The sequence below is a fragment of the Dermochelys coriacea genome, chromosome 5, assembly GCF_009764565.3.
Source record: "Dermochelys coriacea isolate rDerCor1 chromosome 5, rDerCor1.pri.v4, whole genome shotgun sequence".
Lineage (NCBI taxonomy): Eukaryota > Metazoa > Chordata > Testudines > Dermochelyidae > Dermochelys > Dermochelys coriacea.
Window position 1 is genome coordinate 121141279 of NC_050072.1, and position 22439 is coordinate 121163717.

At 42.5% G+C, this 22439-nt stretch overlaps 1 protein-coding gene across 1 annotated transcript in view; it reads right to left on the bottom strand.

Annotated features, from left to right (window-relative positions):
• Window positions 1-22439, bottom strand: part of MUSK (muscle associated receptor tyrosine kinase) — a 92856-nt gene that overhangs the window by 16988 nt on the left and 53429 nt on the right. The window contains exons 7-14 of the mRNA XM_043515032.1: window positions 18133-18292; window positions 16368-16374; window positions 13753-14019; window positions 8341-8516; window positions 7324-7347; window positions 3873-3961; window positions 2849-3008; window positions 1751-1934 (exon numbers count right to left, since the gene is read on the bottom strand). Of these exons, the coding sequence (XP_043370967.1) occupies window positions 1751-1934; window positions 2849-3008; window positions 3873-3961; window positions 7324-7347; window positions 8341-8516; window positions 13753-14019; window positions 16368-16374; window positions 18133-18292 (1067 nt within the window). The remainder of the gene's footprint in view (window positions 1-1750; window positions 1935-2848; window positions 3009-3872; window positions 3962-7323; window positions 7348-8340; window positions 8517-13752; window positions 14020-16367; window positions 16375-18132; window positions 18293-22439) is intronic.

The following is a 22439-nucleotide window of genomic DNA, read 5'->3' on the forward strand; positions in this document are numbered from 1 at the left end:
CCATGCCAACACCCTCATTTTCAGCCCTGTTTGCCCTTGTGGAACTACGTGTAGGAAGGGTCTCAGATGGGTGAGTGTGAATGAGCTCCTTAACACGGGGATATGTGCCTTCAAAGTGTACAATGTGCCTGCCTGGGCATTTTGCTACCTGCCTCCTTCTTACCAGTTGTGCACTACCGTGTGTCTCATGACATTGTATTGTTGTTTCTGGACATTTCCAGTTTGCCTGTTGTTTCTAGGGATCTAGGCTAAGTACGTTGGTCTGCCAGGTCGGGAGCCAATCCAGCAGGCCATTGGGTACAGAGTAGTCCTTCGATGAGCAGTTGCAACAGAACTACCCATGTGAGCCAGGATTACTCATGTGATTAAGAGTTTGCAGGGCCTCAGTCAGTAATCTGGGGCAACAATATATAGAGAAAGGAGATCTAACATGAGAACCTACAGCAAAAAAAGGAATGATGCCCTGGAAACATTATTCTCACCCCTCAGCCGAGCACTCTGCAAAGTTACACTTTTCAAAAACCAGCGTCCTTTTCAGTTTTTGAAAATTGAAGGAATTTAGTGGCTGGAAAAATTCTCTTCTGGCCTGTTCCACAAACTGTTCAGGCTGTTAACCATAAACAGTAGGGTTGGGGCTAAGGAATTTGCTTTAACGGCATGAGGGTTTTGAGGAGGGAGAAAACCCACAAATATTATTTTCAACCACATTCATGTCCAGATAACTTCTTATATATTGACTAAAGTCTCACCATTAAGAGTTTGTAGGGTAATGCTTGGGAACAGAAGAAATTTCATTAAGAGTCTCCTTTTGTTTCGTTTTTGTTTTATTGGAAGTGGGTGGGGCTGGAGTTGCTCCTTCTTAATTCCCTTTGACCATTCAATTCTTAACAATGTCTAAATATCTACTGAATACTTCACATCTAATCTCCCCAAGGAGGAAAGTTTCCTACATCTAGATTGTCTAGTAATGGCCTACCATAGTATGTCCTTACATTCTAAGCTAAACTTGAACTCATTCTCAAATCTGTTAATTGCCTGAGAAACCAGAACAATTGTTTGCTATTCAGAATGAAAGCAATTGACCTGCTTAATTGTGCGCACACACGTTTCCAGATGTCTGTCAAGTGATTCCTCAGGTTACATGAGGTCCTATGTAGTTATGAACTTTGCTGATATTCGTGTGACTTAGTCATACAGTATATAAATCACCAGTACCTTGGTTTAGTGTGATGAGAATTCAAAATGAAACATTGCTATCCTCAACTGGAAATGTGAAGGAAAGGACAAGCACCAACGTTTTGTCCTGATTTCTAGGTCTCATGGAAGAACATGAGAATTTTTGGCCTGCATTATGTGGTGTTAATGTATGAATAGTGCCCAGAGGGTCCAGTTAGGATTGGAGCCCCAGGGTGCTAAATACTGAACAGACATATAAAGAGACCTCCCTGTTCCAAAGAGTTTGTTATCTAATATTTCCCATTGCCCTATCGGCCTTAAGAGTTGAAACAGACATTGAACGAAAAATACAAGCTGTCAGCCAAGAAGAAATGATCCAAGATGAATTTAATCAATTTAATCTAATCTTTTCTGCCCATATAATGGGAAACCTGACCTTCCCTGTGGTCAATTTAAGTTCCCTCCTTAAATTTGAATTTAGTGAGTACTGGAATGTCCATTCCAAGCCCATGTCAAAGCTGTATTTGCTGGAACAAATCCTACATGGTTTTATTTATAGATCTCTAGGTCTTACCTCTTTTTGTTTTTCCATTGTTTTCGCCTTCGGCAGCAAACAAGAGCAATGATAATGAGAATCACTATCAATGCAAAGCTGGAGATGATGGAAATGATGACAGTCATCGAGTATGTAGGGGAGAAAGAAGAAGGGAGATTCGGAGTCTCTGCACTTGTTTTTTTTGTTCCTGGTGATATGGATGCTGCAATGAAAACAAAAACAATTATTCCATCCCTCTTAAATTCTACAGAACTTTTTGTTAAAGGATATTTCTGACATCACCCCGTTGTCACGGTAATTACTGTGATGTCTACAAATTCCGCAGAATGACTTCACAGCAGGATCATACAGGAGAAGGTCGTTTGGAAGGAAGAAACCCCTTTTTTATGCCAATAACTTTGGTAAGAATCAAAGTGATTTGAAAAAAATCTGATAGGTACAAATGTATTTAAACTTTTTAGTTTAATTATCTCTCTCAAAAAGCATCATAAATATAAATGTAAGCATTGGTTTAGCTCTTTCAGGGCTATGCTAGCAATCTGTTGGTTTGTATGTGTAATGGCCAAGACTAAAAGGAAAGCTAAATCAGGCTGTTCCCTTCATTCCTTTTCAAGTGCAGCTATGGTGACATATCTTTGGTTCTCTAGAGCCTTACAATGCTTCTGATCTCTGCTTAGTGAAAGTGGAAGTAGTGAAAAGGACTTTTGCTAAGGTATATTTTGAATAGTACAGTATTTCTGTAATGGACATTTAAAATCCTGACATCTGTGAATAAGAGAAATGTGTGCCTGGGCACCAAACTGGGAGGCAGAAACTCTAAAATTCTTATCCTGCCTCTGACCTGGATTTCCTACGGCCTTGGGCAAGAAGTCACTTAGCTTCTTTTCTATCTTCATCTTCCCTTATCTTTTTATGAGAACTTGCTAGTTTGTAAGGCGCTCTGAACATTAAGGCCAAATCCTGTTCCCACTAAAGTCCAAAGAAACTGGCACGACTGTTGGAATTATCATGGTGGCTATTAGGATATGACAGTCCTGAACGGTTATGTGGATCAATGTTTAATGATGATCTAAAACTAACAGCTACTGTGCGAAGTAGTTAGCTGCTGTCTCTTACCCTCTCCACAAAGAGGCACACTGCAGTATTCCCAATTTACAGAATGGTCCTTTGTGTAACACCAGGGACGTTCATTTTCCCCTCCTGGATTACGGCAAGAATTCTCAGCATTTGACAGCTCTGGGAAAACCTGAGGGGTCCTTCTGTGCAAATGGGGTACCTGGTGGGAAGGAATAAGTTAGCATTAGTGTTTCTAGAGTGCACTTCTTCCTGATGTTTTTAGAAACGGCTGATGGCTGCAAGTCTGCAACAGCTTGCCAAGAAACATATGACATCCGCATCTTGTGAGGGGGCAGCCATGAGGGTGAAATGCTAACATACCTGACCTTTTAACCACACTTTCCCTGGCTTTCTGTCTCTGAGGCCCTGATCCTCCAAGGTATTTAGGCACATAGCTCCTGTTGATTTCAATGAGAATTGTGTCTAAATAGGGCCTGAGTAATTTGCTGGCCATCTCGGTATCGTTTTCAATAGGTGGGATTTTATTCCAGTTACTTGTACATATTACAAGAAAACACAATCGCTTAAATGGATGGCTCCTGTGTCGTGTGACCGTTGTGCTTCTGGGGGATTCCTGCACTAAGCCTGAGGTGCCAGCCAGGGAATGATTGCCCCAGTGTAGGCAGATCTTTCAGCAACGTGCAGCTAGCTTTGTGGCTTCTGTGCTACCATCCTCCCTTTCTTGATGCTGATAGAGGGACCCAGGAAGATCTACCCAGTTGATCTGCAGCTGCCATAACACCCCTTTGGGGTCATTGGCCTTTGGCACTATTTAAACCAGTTTTCAGGTTGCTCTAACACAGGGGAGATGCCTAGCACATGGCTGGCTCCTCAGATGCCAACTTTGCCCCCACTACCCTCTGGACTTGTACACCCAAGATAGTGTACTTAGGCTAGGATTTTCAGGGGATTTTCAAGAGCAGAGGCCCAACTTCCACTGAGTTTCTGTTCGACTCCTTTGGATACCCCAGCATTAGACTATAAATCCAACCCCGACTGTAGATCTGAATAAACTGATGCTCACCTGTTCACTCCACTTCTGGCAAGGAATGCCTGAGGTTGTGACATTGACAAAACCCTGGTAGAACCTGCCATTGCCTTTGTAGCAACTTGCTGTGGGGAAAAGGCCATTTAAACAAGTAAAGTGAGACAATGGACTGCAGCACAGTGAATCAAAAATATGTAAACTATTTAATAAAGTAGGAGTAAATGACCACAGTTGCAGATTAGAAGCAAAAAAAACCACCCTTGAGAACATTAACACTAGTCCACACGGCTAGTCTGCCATCAAGAAACTATCTAGACTTCTGTTCACACCATTGAATAGATTCTGAACTCCGCTACACAAAGGTAAAGATGGTGTAACTCCAAAGGAGCTAGTGGAGTTATTCCAGGTTTACATCATTGTAACATGGCTTCAGATTCCAGTCTAGCCATTCTGCCCATCATCCATGCATCCATCCATCCATCCATCCAATTCACTCCTCCTGTTACAGAAAATGCAGCACAGAACCCCTCTAAACAGCCAAGGAGTATCTTTCTACTTTTTTCATATGCAGATATGGTAAGTAAAGCTGTATGGAATATACAATTAGTTATTCCTTTTTTCCTGTAAAATTGAGAATAAAAAGAGGGACAGCTCTTAGAACTGTACAATTAAATACCATTCTGTTCATCAAAAGGTTTGCCGATCTGATTGGAAGGAGTTGGTTCTAAGGAATGAAGGGGAAGATTTTCAAAAATACATAAGGAATTAAGCACACAAGCCCCCCTAATAGTCAGTGAGACTATTCTGAATTCCAGGGCCAGATCATGCCAATTGGAGGCCCTAACACAGGACCCCCGTGGATCAGCCTCACACCCACTTAAACTGGCAGCGACCTAGGGCAGTCTTCTCCCCTCAGGACTTGCAACAGATGTCCCCACAAGCCCCTGGAGAGGCAGGGTAGCAGCAGAGTGTCCATTGGCTTCAGAGGGGAGAATCAGGCTCTGTGACTGTGCCCCTCTTCTCCAACCTCCATGTGGTACTTGTCTTATGAGAGTGTAAGCTCTTCAGGGCATAATGTGTGTGCACAGTGCCTAGACACTGTAGGTGGTACCTGCACACACTGATACTGAGAATAATAAATAACAGTTTAGATAGATCCAAAGCTTATTCACGCTCGAGTTAAACTGAGCAAGAAATTTGTGAGAATAGGCTTAAATGCAAGATTTCTTAAACTAGTTGCTTCTGGGAGGGCTGGAAGTGCCACAAGTGTCACCTCTCACACTATTTCAGTACCATTTCTTTCATTCCTGGCCAGACACCAGAAGTGCCAAGAAAGGACAACATTAGGAAACAGTGTGAAAAGTTACACTAATGGTTTTGAACTTCGGGAAAGATTTGTTTGGGGTTCAGTTTGAGTTTGGGGCAAAAGGTTTGGCCTCTTATTTTGTCTGAATAGATTTTTATCCATTCCTCGTCTGTAGGGTAAATGTAGTTCATGCAGGCCTAGGTTGCAGATGTAAATATTTAGGGTGGACATCTATAGTACAAGTTCAAAAGGACCAATGGAAGTAGTGCTATTAGAGTAAATCAAACGCATCATAGATCATGTATCCCTTAATCTGTTGCATCCCATGCCTCAATTACTACAATAGTTTCTTTTCTATAGTCCCTGAACACCTCATACAGGGCTCCCTGCATTACACACTTGGCAAAGGAAAGAAAACACACGCCAGACCCGACAATGACAATGTCCTGGTAGCACAGAATGAATATTTTAGGAGCTTCCCTTTCAAAGGCAAGGTGAATAATATCTGAAACTTGTTTAATGATTGATCTGGCACCCAGATGCCACTAAAGCATTAGCCTGTTTCTTGACAAAAATAAAAGCCTTGCACAGTGACCAGTGCCCTCCAATTTGGTACTATCACCACATGTCTGAAATAAACATCCATATATACAATATAATGTCTGAGAGACACTTTCTAGTGACCTTTTGGAGTCAGAAACAATTACCAAAAAAGTAGCCCCTGCTTTCTGTCTAAGGGCGATGAGAAACTGGGAAACAAAGATGCCACTCGCATGGCAATCTTCCCATAGGAAGGAGCAAGGAGTAACAGAGATTCTATATTTGGGATTTAGTTAATAGTAACTCTGTTGATTATGCATGAGTTGGAATACAATCCAGCTCACTTTCCCATAGATGTATGGATTGGCAATAGTATTGTAATAATAAAGCTTTAAAATCGTACTTTTGTCCCTAAAGCCAGAAGATATGACTAAATGGACATTGCGGAGGGTTATCAGCTGAATAAGAAGGTGTCCTTTGGTAAAATGCCATTGATATTAGACAGAAAGGTAGCATTTTTACATAGTCTCTCTTCTGACCTGCCACAGCATTTACAACCCCTGTGGCCCAAAAATGATCAGGAAAGGGTTAATGCTTACACACACACACACACACCCTTCCTCTGAGAAGGACTACAGCTGTATGCTTTAAATGCAAAGATTTGTGTCAAAGCAGCACAACTGGAGCAGCTGTAATGAATTAAGCTGTTTCTCGCAGCACACTATGATAGGGAAGTGCTCTGGGGATTTGGATGGCTACTTCTGGAAGCCAAACCCTGAGAGAAGCAAGAGATTATTATCTGGAAAAGCTTATTTTTGTCTCCCGGATTTTTCCTCTGTTTCCTGCTGGGCACCCAGTGCATAGTATCTGAGCACCTCCCACGGGTGGAAGCAAAAGTACACAAGATTAGACCTCTGGGTTTTGTTTGTTTTGTTTTTCTCTCTCTCTCTCCCCCCACCCTTCTACAGCTCCTTTCTTCTCCCTTCCTCTCCTTTGCCCTTCCATATTCTTTCTTCCTCCTGGCTGTGTTTAGTTTGTCTGTGGGAATGCTAAACAGTCAAAGAAGAGAGTTTAACTCAGCCTTTAAGAAGAGTTTTTGGCATCACACTGAGGAGTTGCATACACACATTTCAACCTGTGCAAAGGCCAGACCATCATGATTTATCAAATCAAAAGCTCCACAGAAGGTATGAACCACCAAAGAGTTGTCATGCTGCAAAATCTTGTCTTATCATAATGAAAAAGTATATTGCAAATATTTTAAACGTGAAACATCTTTGGATTTAACCAACCCCCCCACCCCCAATTGTTCAAAAACCATGAGTCAAGGCCACCCAAATCATGAGACTGGCTTTAAAAAAAAAAACCCACAAGATTTAAAAATGAATTATTTGTTTTGTTCTTTTTATTTGCGTCCTGATGTTGAAAAGTTTGGGGATCACATTTTCTCCCCAAGCCTGAGAGCTATTTTTTTTAAAATGAAAGCTGAGATTTTCAGGTAATTACCTGATTCCAGTAGGTAGGTAGGGCTGAAAGAACCCCCCTCTCCTCCCAAATATCATGAGAGTTGGCAACATGGCATCTTAAATAACTAGATCAAGTAAAGGATTCTAGTTCTAAACTGCAAGGGAATCTACTTACTGGTTGTATTTTCTGTCTTAATATCTGGAGGGGAAAAAAGACAAACAACAAGTAAGCAACAGATATTCTAACTGAAATCTTTGTTCAATGGTTCAGCTACTATCAGTTCTTGCATGTGTTGTGGGAAAACATTCTTTCCCAGAAGCGCTCTGGGAAGTTTCTCTGTGAATACACCAGTTCTTCAAGTGGCAACACTATCATTAACGAAACTGGTTTTAGGTTTTGAGACCAGTGGTTCTAAAATAGGGTGGTTTGTGTTTTGGGTGGGTTGTACGTTGGAATCAGACCAGATAAAGGCTGTTGTTGCTATTGTTCTTTAATGCACAGAATTTGGCATTTCAAACACAGGGTAAAGTAGAACTAAAGATGTTGCAAGGCTACAATTTACTTCAAGAGCCTCTTCCAACTATATAGACTGATACGTAGGAAGCTGATTTCCTACCAGTTCTTATTTTATTTGTAAATTTTATATTTTACAATCGTCGTCTTCCTTGTCAGAGGGCATTTGACATGCCACAGTCTAATAAATACTTAAAGGTACCATGGGCCAAATCCAGTGTACCTGTGTGTCTCCAGTGATGTGAGTGGGATTCTTTTAGCTGGCCCCTCGCCCTTGGAGTCACACTGCCAAGGACTCCCCAGCCTCCTCCTGCCCCTTGTATCTCTCTTTAAAGGGGTTCCCCAGCAGAGAGGGTTTCCTTAGGAAAGCTATTACAGCTCCTGGGTGTATTTGGGTTTACTGCTGGGCGCAAGGGGGATGTGCTCTCCCTCCTCCATCCAATCCACAGATCCCCAAAACTCTGGAGAATCCACCAGGGAGTCCAAGGAAAGGGGGCAGGATCAACATGTCTGATTTTCCCCCTTTCCCTGGCAAAGAAGAGAGCCACATCTTCAGGGCATAATCTGGCCCACACTTTGGTCCTGATCACTCACTGGCCTCAGGCCTTCCCCTCTTCCCCAAACACTTGCTAAGCCTTGACTCCATTTAGCACAACAGCAAGCAGAATTCTCAGTTACCAAAATATGGAATCCTGGTGCAGGCCTTTGCGTCCTTGTGCAAGCTGGGAAGTCTGTTGCATTCAGGTAGAGCGAGCAGCATTAATCCTGGTTTGTAAATCCCTTTCTGGGAGTTCTCCTCCATTGAGAGCCATTCCTTAAAGCAGTAGAGATCCTTTACCGCAAGGCAATGCTCTCTACATTATTTTACAAAGAACAGTGAAATACACAGTCAATGGCTTGCTGACAAACACTGCATTAACAATGGTGTGCAAAAGTTAAGCAGATAGATCCTTAGCTTGTGGAAATCGGCGTGGCTCCACTGATTTCCATGGGGCCACGCTGATTTATACGAGCTGAGAATCTGGCTCATATACTGTAATGGAAACATTGCATGAAATTTAACAATTTGCTCTAGAGAAAGCCTTGAAGCTGCATTTTTTTTTTTTTTTTTTTTTTTTTTTTTTTGTAAAGCAGTATTCTGTTCAAAGCAGCACACAGGTCATTCTGTATCATGGGTTCACACCAACTAATGACAATGTGTCATGCCTGTGGGTCACCTTAACCTCCTCAACACTCACCTCTCTGTTGTAATACAGACAGAAAGCTGCAATCTGATACCAGGCAGTGAGCTGCCATTACTACTCCTGATTGGCTGAGAATTGTGCATATTCTATTTTTTTTTTTTTAAATCTCCTCTCCCCGCTCTGATCTCCTTCTCTCCTCCACCTGCTATGTCTTGTCTTTTTCACTGTAATCTCTTTGCGGCAGAGACCTCTATATAGCACCTAGTACAATGAAACGCCAGCATGGATGAGATCTCTAGGTGCTAAGTCAATAGAAATATTTATTATTAATAATAATAATAATGTTTTTCATCCCAGGTTACTCTTTTTGAAAGTAATTGATAGATAAATTATTTGAAATTCATTTACATTTTAAATAATGCTTATGGCTTTTCAGTTTCAGGAATCGTGTGCCGTCAGGAAAAGCTGTCTGCTTTATAAGAAAACCAGAACTGTCATACCCAGAATATTGGGAACAATTTTGATGGTGGTAATTAGTTAATTACCAGCCATTCATTTTTTCGAAACCTGGTCTGGAATACTGGCTTTGCAGTTACAAGTGGAGATGATTTTGGCAGACTCAGTCAAGTCTGTGGGACAGGCTTGCCTACTATTGAAAACTAGCACAGGCTTTGGCATAATTAGGAGTTGAGCAGTTGGCACATGATGATAGTAACTGAATCAGTCACCCCTAGAAATGTGTAACCTAAAGCACCACATTGCAATTTTGTTGCCACCAGTTTCCCTACTACTCAGTGAGGATTAATGTTAATAAGAGCTGGGGACATTGCAAATCTTTATAAAACGTTCTGCCCCTGTGGAGTCACAACTGTTCAGTGACAGCACAACTGAGGTGGAGTGTATTTTACCAAGGGATGGGGCAGCTGCTCTTCTGCAGCTGCAGGGAGTGCACTATCAGGACTCTATTTAGGAGCAAAGCTGTGTAAGAAGAATGCACAGATCCTGCCTGCACTGTGCTTGCCTTTAGCCAGTGCTCTCTCCTTGCTAACTCCCATAAGCACCAAGTTCAGCCACACCATATCAATTTTAATTAAACAGCACATTCCACAGGAGTGAGAGACGCACCCTAAGCTGGGGAAGATTGATGATCTTGGGGAACTGGGCAGGGAGTTGGGAGATGCGGGTTCAAGACCTACCTCTACCACAAACATCTCGCATGTCCCTGAACAAGTCAATTTAAGCTGTTTGTGCCTGTGAAATGGGGATGAACATCCTTGTTGAGGAGTATTGTGAGGCTAAAATCATTCATGTTTCTGAAGTTTTCTGATTCCCTGGTGAGGAGGCTATGTGAGCAGCAGTCCTTTGTACAAAACCTAATACTGAGGAGCAGGAGCTTGATGAGATCATATATAAAGATAGATGACATCAGACCATTGTTAGAATCCTTGTAATGTAAATGGGAGAGACACAAAATCAGCAGGCGGACAGATGGGCCGGTAACCTCTTACTGACCATTCGGACTAGGAAGAAAAGAACCTTAATTTAGAGAAGAAGCAGAGATGCCACCTGGTCATTCCAGATAATTTTTTAACATACAAATATTATTTACTGCGTGATCCACTAAGTACTAAGAACAGCAATGTCTCAAAAGGAATGAACTCATTCTTTTCCGGCCTGAGCTACTTGTCATACCCAGCCACCAAGACAGGGAGAAGGATGGCTCCAATCAATAACTATGTAAAATGAGAAGTTACTTTCCCTCAAAATATGGCAATTCACCAGTTCTCCCAGTGCTTCTTATCCAGGGACTCCAGAGTCAATTGGAAAGAATGAGAGACTCCCTGTCATTCATGATGTTTGCTGTTTTTTGCAACAAGTCATCCTTTTTGTAAACTACAAGATAAGTACCTGTACCTGGTAAACAAACATTAAACCAAGACTGCCTACTTGTTCTGAACGGATATCCGTGATGATCATCTAGTCCCATGGGAACCTAATCCTATGAAAATAAACTGTATAATGGATTTGGGGTTTATGGTTTTAGAATGACCTATGATTCCACAAAGAAGCATGACAACTGCCAACATTCATGACAGAGGATGACCAAAAGAGTAAGGATGAGGTTTTCCAAGCAGTCTAAACAAGTCAAGCACTCCAATCTCATTGAAAGAGAATGGTGGTTGGGTTTGAGACTCCCAGGCTAAGGTTTCAGTTCTGTCCTCGTTTACCTGAGTGTGATTTGTACTGAAGTTAACAAGAGTTGCACCCCTGTCACTGGGGTAGAGTTGGGCCTCATTAATTTTCTCTGTTACGCCTTCTACTTGTGAGATGACTTTTTCAGAGAAAGATGCCTGCTTTCTATCTTTCAGTTGAAAAGATAGAAAGCAGGTACCCACAATACTCAAATGCCCTAGTCAGTGAACCAGAGAGACTCTATATCCTGAACCTCAGAGGGGAAGAAAGAGTTCAAGACCCAGTTATTGGCAGAATTGCATTTCCATTCTTAACTGGCCAAGTATCACAAAGTGAGCTGTAGTTCACGAAAGCTTAATGCTCAAATAAATTTGTTAGTCTCTAAGGTGCCACAAGTACTCCTTTTTCTTTTTGTACTTGCAAAGGTATAAGTAGTTTTGGATAGGTCCTGAAGCTATATTTTAATCTAACTGAAGTGAGACAGAGCACACATTTTTGTTTCACACTAATTTATTCTACGTATCTATTGCTTCCATAAATGTGTAATGCTTCTGATATATTCAGAATATAAGCAAGTAATAGCTCAAGCCTGCTAGTGCCCAGCTGCAAAGAGTACAATTATAGGCCGATTTATTTCTAATGTCCCAATTCTACCATCAACTCCAGGCCCCTGGGACACTGTGGAAAAGAAGAAGTTGAGATGAAACCAATAAGATGGCACAGAAAGAGGAAAATATAAAAGCTGCAAGAGAGTCATGTAAGCTAACGCTCACCAAAAAGTAAAGGAAATAAGGAATGAGAGGTATTTTTTAAAAAAAAAAAAGATGGTAAAAATACTAGAGAGAAAGTAGTCTCTTAATAAAAGAGTAGGCTGGTGAAATATGTTTTAAAATGTTTGAGCTACTGAATTTCTTATTTAAAAATGGAATTTAACAAGATTTCAAAAGTGGTGAGGCCTGGCCAATTGCTATAGAAAGATAAACTGTTGATGAAGAGCAGACAATATAACTGGAAAAATTAATATATACAAATCCACAAGACCGTCTGAAATGCATCCAAGGGCTCGGAACCATTGACAATCACATTTCAGAAATCAAAGACCACAGAAGTAGTACTGGTATTGCAGTGCTGGAGAAAATCATTGTGGTATGGCTCCTTGATCTTTAGAACAGGAAGAGGGAGTAGTCTCAGGAATTGTCATTAATTGACTTCAATCCCTATTAAAATAAAAGTGTGTGTGTGGGGAGAGAGAGAGATAAAATTGTGTGTGAATCTACAGAGTGGATAATGAAACCACTGGTGGTAAGCAGCTGGGATTTTAAAATAGATCATTCCAGACAAATCTATTAATCTTGAATTCTCTTGCAAACCCTTAGGCCCACTGGGCCAGGGCCTCAGTTGGTGCAGGAACTAGGTTGGTTTACACAGCTTAGGCTGTGGCCCATCATTTTTCAAGCCCTCTAGGCATAGAACTTCCATTGAGTCACAGGGAGCTCTGTCCCACAGAGGACCACTTGTGGATGGGGGGGGAGAGGGGGGAAGGGAATGCAGTAGGTGTAATATTTAATACAGCGCCTCAGAAAGCCTCACTTGACAAATACATGGTGACTGGCTTGGATATAAATACTGTCTCATAGACTGAAAATAGGCTGAGAGGCTACTGTGTGGATTGGCAAATCTAGTATACAGTATATTCACTAAATTTAAGGCACACTACATCATCTTAATTCATACAGAGACTTCCCCTAAATGACTGACTTGTTTTTAGAGATGCTGAGGGAGTTGCACTGAAAGAGGTGAATGATTTTGGTAGGATGTCTCATTGACTGGGATAGTGGACCCCTATATAACAATAGAGGTAATAGTGATTAGAGAGACTGCTTGATTCGGTTTGGTTTGAGTTCAGTGGATCCAGTCCTGATCTCTCTACTTGCCATTTCTGCCAATCGGAGATTTGGTTGAGGCAAGACATTGGCCCACTGCTCTGATAAATGTTCATTTGAACCACCTGGGAGTCATTATCCCCTTGCCCCAAAAAACCTAGGTGCTATATGAACAAACAGTTACACCGGCATTAGCACGGATGCACCAATGGGCACTGATGCATGGTTCTCCATCAGAGCATGCAAATACGTATGTTGGCATTTGTGCCGTCATACCTGTTGTATTGTGTTTTGACATTTTTCTTTTACATGGTTAAAATAATTGTTTATTTTACTGGGTTGGCCAAATCCTGCAGTCCATACTCTGTCCTTACTTTGAATAATGACTTCATGATATGACCCAATGATAATAAAATACTTAGCATTTACATAATATAGCATGATTCTTCTTCAGATCACTTTACAAACATTAACTCATTCATTCATTAAACCTCTAGTGCAATTCAGATGGAAACCAATGGCATATTTTTGAAAGTGCTTTTGCTCTTTAATGCTGCCTTCCCTCCATATTACAAAGAGCTCTGGGCTGGATCCTATCCTCAGTACAGTCTAAGTAAGCTTTGTGATTGTGTTCAGTGGGCTGGGTTTGGAACCTCCATGAGCAGATGAACAAAGCTGAAACTGGGGCAAAGAAAAATGCCATACATGTATACTGTTTTAAACATTAAAATAATTTTCTTGTTCTTCCTTACAACCCCCACTTCTTTTCTGGACAAACTCCCCCTGCCCCACCCTCTCTGAAATCCCCCCAGCTGGTCAATGTTTTTTACCTGCACACGGGCTTTGGAGCTGGTCCAACTCCTGAGGGATTGCACTCCTGGAAGATGTAGTTACACAGCAGAGACTCAGCGGCCGGGTGGCAGAATGAACTCGCCGTTTTAAGTTCAGTCCAGGCAGTGTGAACAAGCAGCTCTTGGGTCTCCTCTGGGTCAGCATAGGAGGAGTTGAAGAAAACAAGAGCATCCTTCACCAAGATAGCACTACACACCTCACCTCTGTATGTGCTGCAGTAGCCTGTATCACCCTTGTACAGTTTGCTGGTGGGGGGAATTTACACAGGAGTAAGTGTATAGCGGTAATCTGTGCTAAAGTGCAAAGTTTCATCAGTAAGACAGTATTTATAAGGCTAATTAGACAGTGAAAAAGGAGCATAAATATAAGCATTGAAACAATCAGGTGCTATCCAAACATGGAACCAGGTGCAACTTACACAAGATTTCCGCTCTCTCTGGAGAGTGAGTGCAATGTACTGCAGGAGACATCTGTGCATGTGTAACCCATGTGCCTAATAGGGAGATATCTCTTTAAGAGACCCATTGGTGGGGGAGGTAGGAGTGAGTTGTGTCTGGGTCATTGTTGCTAGGGAACCTATTGGAGCAGACCCAGAACTACCACACCCAATTCCAGAAGCTTCTGGATGTGGAGTGCTAAATCAGCCTAGCAACGGTGACCCACACACAACTTGCTCCTACCTCCCTGCAATGGGTCTCTTAAAGAGATATCTCCTTATTAGGCACATGGGTTACACATGGAAGCCCTAGTATAGAAGTTCAAATTAGGCATGGGCAAAATGATTTGGGTATGATAAGAACCAATCTCAACCATAGCCCAACATTCAAACCGAACCCTAGTCCAATATTTTCTCAGATCAGGAAAAAATTGTTCTCTCTCTCTCTCTGATGCAGTTCTGGGTTCCAGTGCGGACGACAGGCAGAAGGGGCTAACCTAGTACAGAATAAGTGTAATAAGAAAGCATGACAATTTAAGGGGTTTATAATTATTATTACAAACAGCTTTATTTAAAAAGAATTAATTGAGCAGCTGCCAGATAGGCTGGGATTGCTGTCAGAAACTGCAAACGTGGAGTTTTGTTTTCATGTCAAGACATCCACACCCCCATGAGTCATCCAGCCAAGAGTGGTTAGCCAGCAGGAGGGGTGTATGAGCATGCACCTAGGAGCGTCTGCCTTGACTTTAACCAGAGAGCGTTCAAAATGCAGAGGGATTGGGCATGGCTGCAGCTGTCCTGGTTGCTCATTCAGTCAGTTTAACAGAGGTCAATGGGGTTCAATTCGCAACATGCTAACCATTTGGAAAAGCCAGTAGAGCTATTTGTATATTTTCCTTTTATTTCTTTCCCCTCCACAAATTACCCATTGTCAGTACAGCTTCAGGTTCCTCAAGGGAAAAGAAAAAGAAGCATACCGACAAGGGAATAAACAAGACAAATGAATAAGCCTTTCCCAACTGTAATTTCAGTGATTTTTCAGGTGATATTTTCGTAGCAATCTAAGGACATTTTCTGGCCATGTTATATTTCTAATTACACGGCTTTGGGGTCAATATCAAGCTTTTTTTAAAAAAATGTCTAAAAGAAAAGGAAGTAAAGGAATGATGGCAACACTGAACATTGCCACCCATAACATTCCTATGCATGCTCCATGGGCTAACCAGGAGACTTCTGCTTGCATGAGTCAGCCTTGTCCCATGAATACGCCATCTGCTGGTAAGCTGTTGCCCCTCCAAGAAACACGTTTCGGAGGGTAGGTTTCCTAACCAGCACTGTGATGTCAGAGGCTACGCTGAAGCAATGCTTGTCAGAATGAGAAATGTGGCAGGGTCTGCTCCTTTTTGGAGTACTTGTATTATTTTTTATAAAATGTTGTTTAGTGGGTGAGGGATGTCCTCCACACCCTTAACCAGAGAAAATTGAAAGCAATAAGTGCATGAATAGGATTGCATTGGTCAGCTGTGAAACCAGCAACTATTCTGGCAGGCGGCCCACAGGACTAGCTTGATAGCAACAATCAGTGCTACTATCATGTTTCCCTTGTGTTCAGAGACCTCAGAAGAATGTGTATGTGCCATCATCTTAAAACTAAATTAAAGAACCACAGACAGTAATCTAATCGTAAGCAAAAGCATGGTCATTTGGTGACTAGTCATGCAGTACAAAAAGTGAATTCTAAACAGCAAATGCTGAAAGGAACAGTTGCTGCAAAGAATTTGTGCGGCAACATGGACTAAAAGATGCACTCCTAAAATCTGCATCAAATAGCAGCACTGAATGACAAACGCTAACAACTGAACTCTGCTCATAGATTACTTGTGAAGAGAATACGAGGGCTGAATTCACAGAGTAAATGATCAGCTATGAATAACTTCCCCAATTCTGTGGTCAGTGACAGAGGGACCGAAATAGGTTTCAGTCAAATGTGATGAAGGAATTTAAAAAGGCTCACCGAATATATTCAAAAAATTTTCATTCTGGAAATCAGAGGGGAAATCTCAAATGAGGTTCTCCTATTACTTTCATAATTCATCTCCTCTCACAGCCTCCTTGGCCCAAACAAACACCTCAACAGACAAGAAAACATAGTCTTACCTCCATTCTATTGGAAAAGCACGTGAGCCAGCCGCAACAGGAGCCAGGTTTGGGAGAGAAAGGGAAATGTTTGTCAGTGACCTTTTACCCATTCTTGTTGAGGGCAAAACTTAAAGGTTCATATAGGAAATGAACTGCCATTCTCTTTTGTCACTGAGTTGTATTTTTCTAAGGGAAAGGGAGGCCAAGACTTTCCTTCCTGGATGTGTTTTGGGAAAAGGAAGGAGAATGAATTAGGAACAGAAAGGTGTGTTCTATGAAATTCTTGCTGAAATGGGGGATCGTGGTGATCCACGTGCCAATGGTGCTGGTTCTAGCAGGCCAGCAGATCAGCAGTTGGTGCCCACATAATGTAGCGCCTTGAATAGAGGCGTCAGCTTTCTAATTTCCTGGGGGATGCTTGACCCCTGCTCTGCCCTGGGTCTCACCCCTGCTCTGCCCTGGGTCTCACCCCCACTCTGCCCCTTCCCCCAAGGCCCCACCCCCCTTTCCTGCTCCCCGTTCCATCCTCACCCCATGTCTTCCCGCCCTGTTCCTCCCCCTCCCCCAAGTCCACCATGCCCTCGCTCCATCCTCTCCCCCCAGCTCCTCCAGCACATTGCTGAACAGCATCTGTGGCAGGTAGGAGGTGCTGGGAGGGAGGGGGAGGAGCTGATTGGCATGGCCACCAGTGGGGGGCTGAGCACCCACTATTTTTTTCCCATGGGTGCTGCAGCCCTGGAGCCCCCACTGAGTCAGCACTTAGGCTGAGCCACAATTTAATCTTCAAGGCCTATGTGCCTGTGCAGGACACCAGCACAGCATATGGGGAAGAGCATGAACAGCTGGGCAGAGAGTTAACAGGCAGAGGTCAAGAATGACTGGAGCACTATCTTTACCCCCCACAATATGCCAGCAAGCACAGCTGAGCTGGCAGAGAGAAAAGTAATTTGCTCCTGATAAGAGACTGACACAGATTACTTCCCTCCTGGAGCCAGGGGGAACCGTGGAGTGAATTGTGACTGGCTTTTTCCTTGGGCAGTACAGCTACAAACTGCCCTTTACTTGGGACTTATGATAACTCTGTCATCAAGCCTGAAGCGTTCTCTTTTAAGAAAGTCTAGGTCTTTTTGGGGTGATGGGAAAACAAACCAACTCCTGAATAGGGGAGGGGCAAACTGTCTTATTTTGGTCACTGTGTTAGTGCAAGAATGAATTGGGCCCTCAGTTTATCCTGCAATAATCAACAGTTCCTCCCTGGTTTATCGTACCCCAAATTTTCCAGTTCACAGCACAGGTCTCCCCCCAAAAGCACAGTTCAGTTAACAAACAGAGAGGTCACCTAAGGATCAGTAGCTGCATGGCCCTGCAATCTCACTCTGTGAGGAGGGGAACCTGTTCTGCCACAAAGCTCCATGGTTTCTTTCATATAACATAAGATGCTAGTCGCTCATTGAGGTTATTTTCATTTTGCACTTAGGTGATATTAATACTGTGACTTCCTCCACAAGGATGAACTTACACACCACTTCTAGGACACAGCATGCAAGACAACAGCAAGTAAGCAGAAAATGACAGCTATGCCAATCTCTGAAGCATAATGACATATAAGTAAATAGCCCAGAAGGGGGTTGCACTTATGGTCAAATTTAACCCACTGTAAATTATTATTAAATAGAGCCCCTCACATTCTCCAAAGGTCCTTCCCCTACTCTTTCCTCCTGACAGGAGAAAGTTAATGCTGGGTGGCAAGATGCTTAGTAAAAGCCTTTTCTTTTCAGCATACCTGACACACTGATAGTCGCTGCAGCTTTTGCAGTGCCAAAGGTTTTGCTGTGTTTGTTGGTGGCAATGCAAGTGAACAAGCCCGGCCTGCTGACGTACACTTGCAGTCTGGAGTCGATCACTCTGTCCTTCACGCTTTCGACTATAGATCCTGTAGAAACCTAAAAGATCAAAAAACAGAACAATGGCTTGGGAGTTGATTGAGGGGTTTTTTTTTTTTAAGACAAATTTTAAAATAACAAACAAAGCTGAACCAGGTGGATTAAAGTGGCAGTGAGTTAAAGTATAGCACGTCGGAAAAGGGACTGCATGGAAATGGCACCTTCGTAACTGCTGACTTTACGGGCAAAAGCAAGTTTTAATAGTCTGGATTTTCAAATCACTGGTGATTTTGGGTGCTTCCATTTTGGGATGCCCAATGTGAGACATCTTTAATGAGCCTTTTTCAGAAAGTGGGTGCTCCACACTTTCTAAAAGCAGAGCCTAGGATGTTTTATCCCTGTTAGCAGTGCAACACCAACGCAGGGGGAGTCTGATTCCTTTCTGTTTCATGCTATATCAATAACTATTAACTAAACTGCAACGTCACAGAGTCATACTGAATTTTGTAATTGAGTTGAGGATTTGGTCCAGGATCTGTCTTTATAGGTGATAATACATGAGCCACAAAGAACATAGCAGGGCTTTGAGATTGCAGGGCTCGCTGCTTGGGGAAAAAATCTTGTTACATGTAAACTGAGCAAATTTCCCTTTGAATTCACTGAATATCATTAAATATGGCAGCCAAGGATTAGGGCTGGGTGGAAAATGGTTCTCCTTCCCTGTGAGAATTGTAGAGATTTTGAAAATTTTCTTGTCCCAAATTAGGACAAAAAATCAAGACCTCAAATTTTCACAATCCATTTTCACACTTTTCAGAGTAGACCCATCCTTTAAGGTGGTGTTTGAACAGAGCAAGTGCTCTGGCTCCAATATAAGGAAAGGTCTGATAGACTTTTTGACTTCTAACCCCCAGTAACATGTGAAAGAGTTCAGACTTGGTGCTTCTCTTTGCCCATTTCAGAAATCCACGAGTGAGCTGGGAGCGATGTGATTTTAGGCTGGGATAATTTTATAGTCAGTCTTTCCTTGTTGATACAGCATTGGCACTCACTGCAATTGTAGATGACAATCCATTATAGCTCCTGCAAAGTCGGATCACAAAGTTAAAGCTGAGCAGTTAGCCTACTCCACCACTGAGAGCCAGAGACAGTGTCAAACCATCAGGAATAATTCAAGTGAGAGTGTTGTTTCTGGATCCCTAGTAGTGCTACCTGACCATGGGAATTAGGGCTAGTGATCTGAAACATCTTTTCACGGGCCCCAATTCAGCAAGGTACTTAAGCACATGTCTAACATGAAAGACAGGAGTAGTTCTACTGAAGACAATGGGACAATGCCCATGCTTAAAGTAACAAGTACCATACAGTGGAATATATGCTAATAATTCCTGAATCTTAAAAGGTTGTGTATTCCAGTGTAAATGCTTATTCAAAGCTAAGTTATACTGTCTGAATACTTCTGTCTGCAAAATTATGATCCACTACCCTAAACTCCCATTGAACTTCACTCTTCAACTGGATATCTCATGAGAAGAGACTTACTTGGGAGATTCCTAATATCTCCTGATTGCGATCAGGATGGAAACATTGTGGGTGAAATCCTGGTCCCACTGAAACTATTGGGAAACTTGCCATCAACATCAATGACGCCAGGATTTCACCCATCTTTGTGCTTTGTTAGCACTTGCACTTCTAGAGTTGGCCTAAAGAATTAAATGACTCTTTAAAGGTTGAGGTGTTTGGGTTAGGATTTTGAGTTGGTGCTTATTTTATCTGCCCCACCTCCCTAATCTGTACTGGTTTCTGAGGTGTGCAGATCAGCACTGGATCATCAGGAAATCCCTTCTTTACAGTTGGCATTTTGGGCCAGATTCACCATCAGGCTCTGGATACTTTGTGATACTCCAGTGACACAAAGCAGCTGTAAACTCACTTTAGCTGGGTGGTTAAGACAGGCTTATGGCTTCTTTTTATTGCTTGTGGATCTAGTCTATCACATTTTGTACCAAATTTTTAAATCAAGTGAAAAATAACAAACTTCAAACTGGTTTTGGATCCATTCTGATTCGAGGCGTGCAGCATCCATGTTTTTAGGATTCATTGGCTAATGGCTAGTGGCTCTGTTTCTGGTGTAAACCCATATATGCACAGGTTACTGAAAGCTGTTATGGGGAGGGAGTCAGGAAGCAGGAAGGACAAGTGAGGCGGCCTCTGGAGCCGGAATCAAACTGGAGAGGCAACTGGGCCAGGGAAGGTGTTGGGCCATATTTAGAATGGTTGCTGCCAGACGGCAAGAATAATTTTTACTATCAGTTATCCAGTGTGGTGATAGGAGTAAGATTTCTATTAACAGGAATCAGTTCTGGTTCAAGAATTCCTGTCATCCCAATCAGAGGTCTTGCCTGTAGAAAATATCTGGCAATAGCTTTAAGTAAATGTGCGTCTTCCAAATAGCACAATACTATTGAAACTTAATTGAGTCAGACACATTCAGTTTGGTTGCGCATTGTACTGCGTTCAAAATCAGCAGAAAGGAGGACTGCGGCAGGGGTTACTCACACCCAGAGCACCTTCTTGCATTGGTGCATGATGTAGCTGCTATCTTCAGCTCTAGCACCTCCTGCTGGTCACCTGACTCTGGCCCCAGTCTTCTGTGTCTCAGCCCTTTGTCCAAGTCACCTAAGTTCTAACCTCCTTCTGGGGTATTATAAACAAGCCCAAACAAAACTGAATAGTTCTTCTGCCCTTTTGGGCTACTCAAGTCTTCTCTACTTTACAGACACCATCTCAGAGCTTCCCTTGCAGGAATCTATGCTACCCTTGTACTGTGCTGGCACCCGTTGTCTCTGTCTGTGCACCCTAGCCTTCTCTCAGTCAGAAAGACCTGTCTTATCTGCCATCTCTTCCTCCTCCCCCAACTAAATTCCTTCAGTTTGTTTATTAGGGCTTATCTCCATCCCTTTTGGCAATGAGCCGATTAGCTGCTCACCTCCCCGGGAGGAAAGCATGACTAATAAGGTGCATTTTCTAGCCTTGCAGATGATGGGGGTATTAAGCCCTATCACACAGATGCATACAATTATTATCTATTTTTACTGCAGTAGTGGCTAGGGGCCCAAATTCTGGACCAGGACCCCACTGTGCTAGTAGAGGAACAAACACAGAACCAAAAGACATTCCCGCCCCTTACATCCATGACATCAGCTTCAGAGGAAAGGAATGCATTCTTTCTTAAACATTTACCTTTGTTCATGATTAGATAATTGAGCAAAGAGAGTTTGTCCTGCCCCTACTTTTTTGGATGCAAAACTGCAATCATTCTTGCTGGTATGGAAAAGGAATTTCTTCAGAGCCTGAACCCAGGTCTCCTGGATTTCAACCAGGTGCAATAATAGTTGAGCTAGTACACCGGGCTGACTGGGCTTTAATATGTTTCTTCCTTGAAATGCTTCTCTTACATTTTAGACTTCATCCTTAGACCGTGCTGTTAGCTTCTCTGCAAGCATGGAGCCTGTCAGTCATTTTATTTTTCACTGAAACTTCTGATCCATGGATCACTGTCTCGAAATAAGCCTCTCTCCCTTCCTCTGAACTCTTCTTCCTGTGTATCCAATCAGTGCCAAAACCATGAAAGGGTCTGAGTCAAGTCTGGGATCTTCTGTGGAGTTTTACTCAGCGTAATGGGCTTCAGAAAGGAAATCTGAGAACAGTGAGTCAGGACTGTTCCTTCTCAGCCTGGATCACACAATGCAAAATGCTTTGCTTGCCAGGTCAGTTGATAGAAATTTCAGGAACAGGGGAAGATGCTACAGTTGAAAATAATCCTATGACCAATTTCAGCTCAAGGCCTCTTTGTGTGAAAACGATCCCCTTTGACTTTGCTTGCAAACAGCAAGAGCATTACGAACTGTCTTTTGCATTATGTAAAACAGCATGAGAGAGCCTGGGGTAGCTTTTGCTGTGTTGTTGTAGCCATGTTGGTCCCAGGGTAGTAAAGAGACCAGATGGGTGAGGTAATATCTTTTACTGGACCTAAGTCTGTGGTCCAGATCTGAAGAAGCATTCTGTGTAAGCTTGAACACTTGACTCTCTCACCGACCGAAGTTGGTCCAAAAAAAGATATTACCTCACCCACCTTGTCTTTCTGATGTAGCTCTTGAAAATTTTAGGTAATTGTATTTTTAGACCTTACAAATTGTCTGTTAAT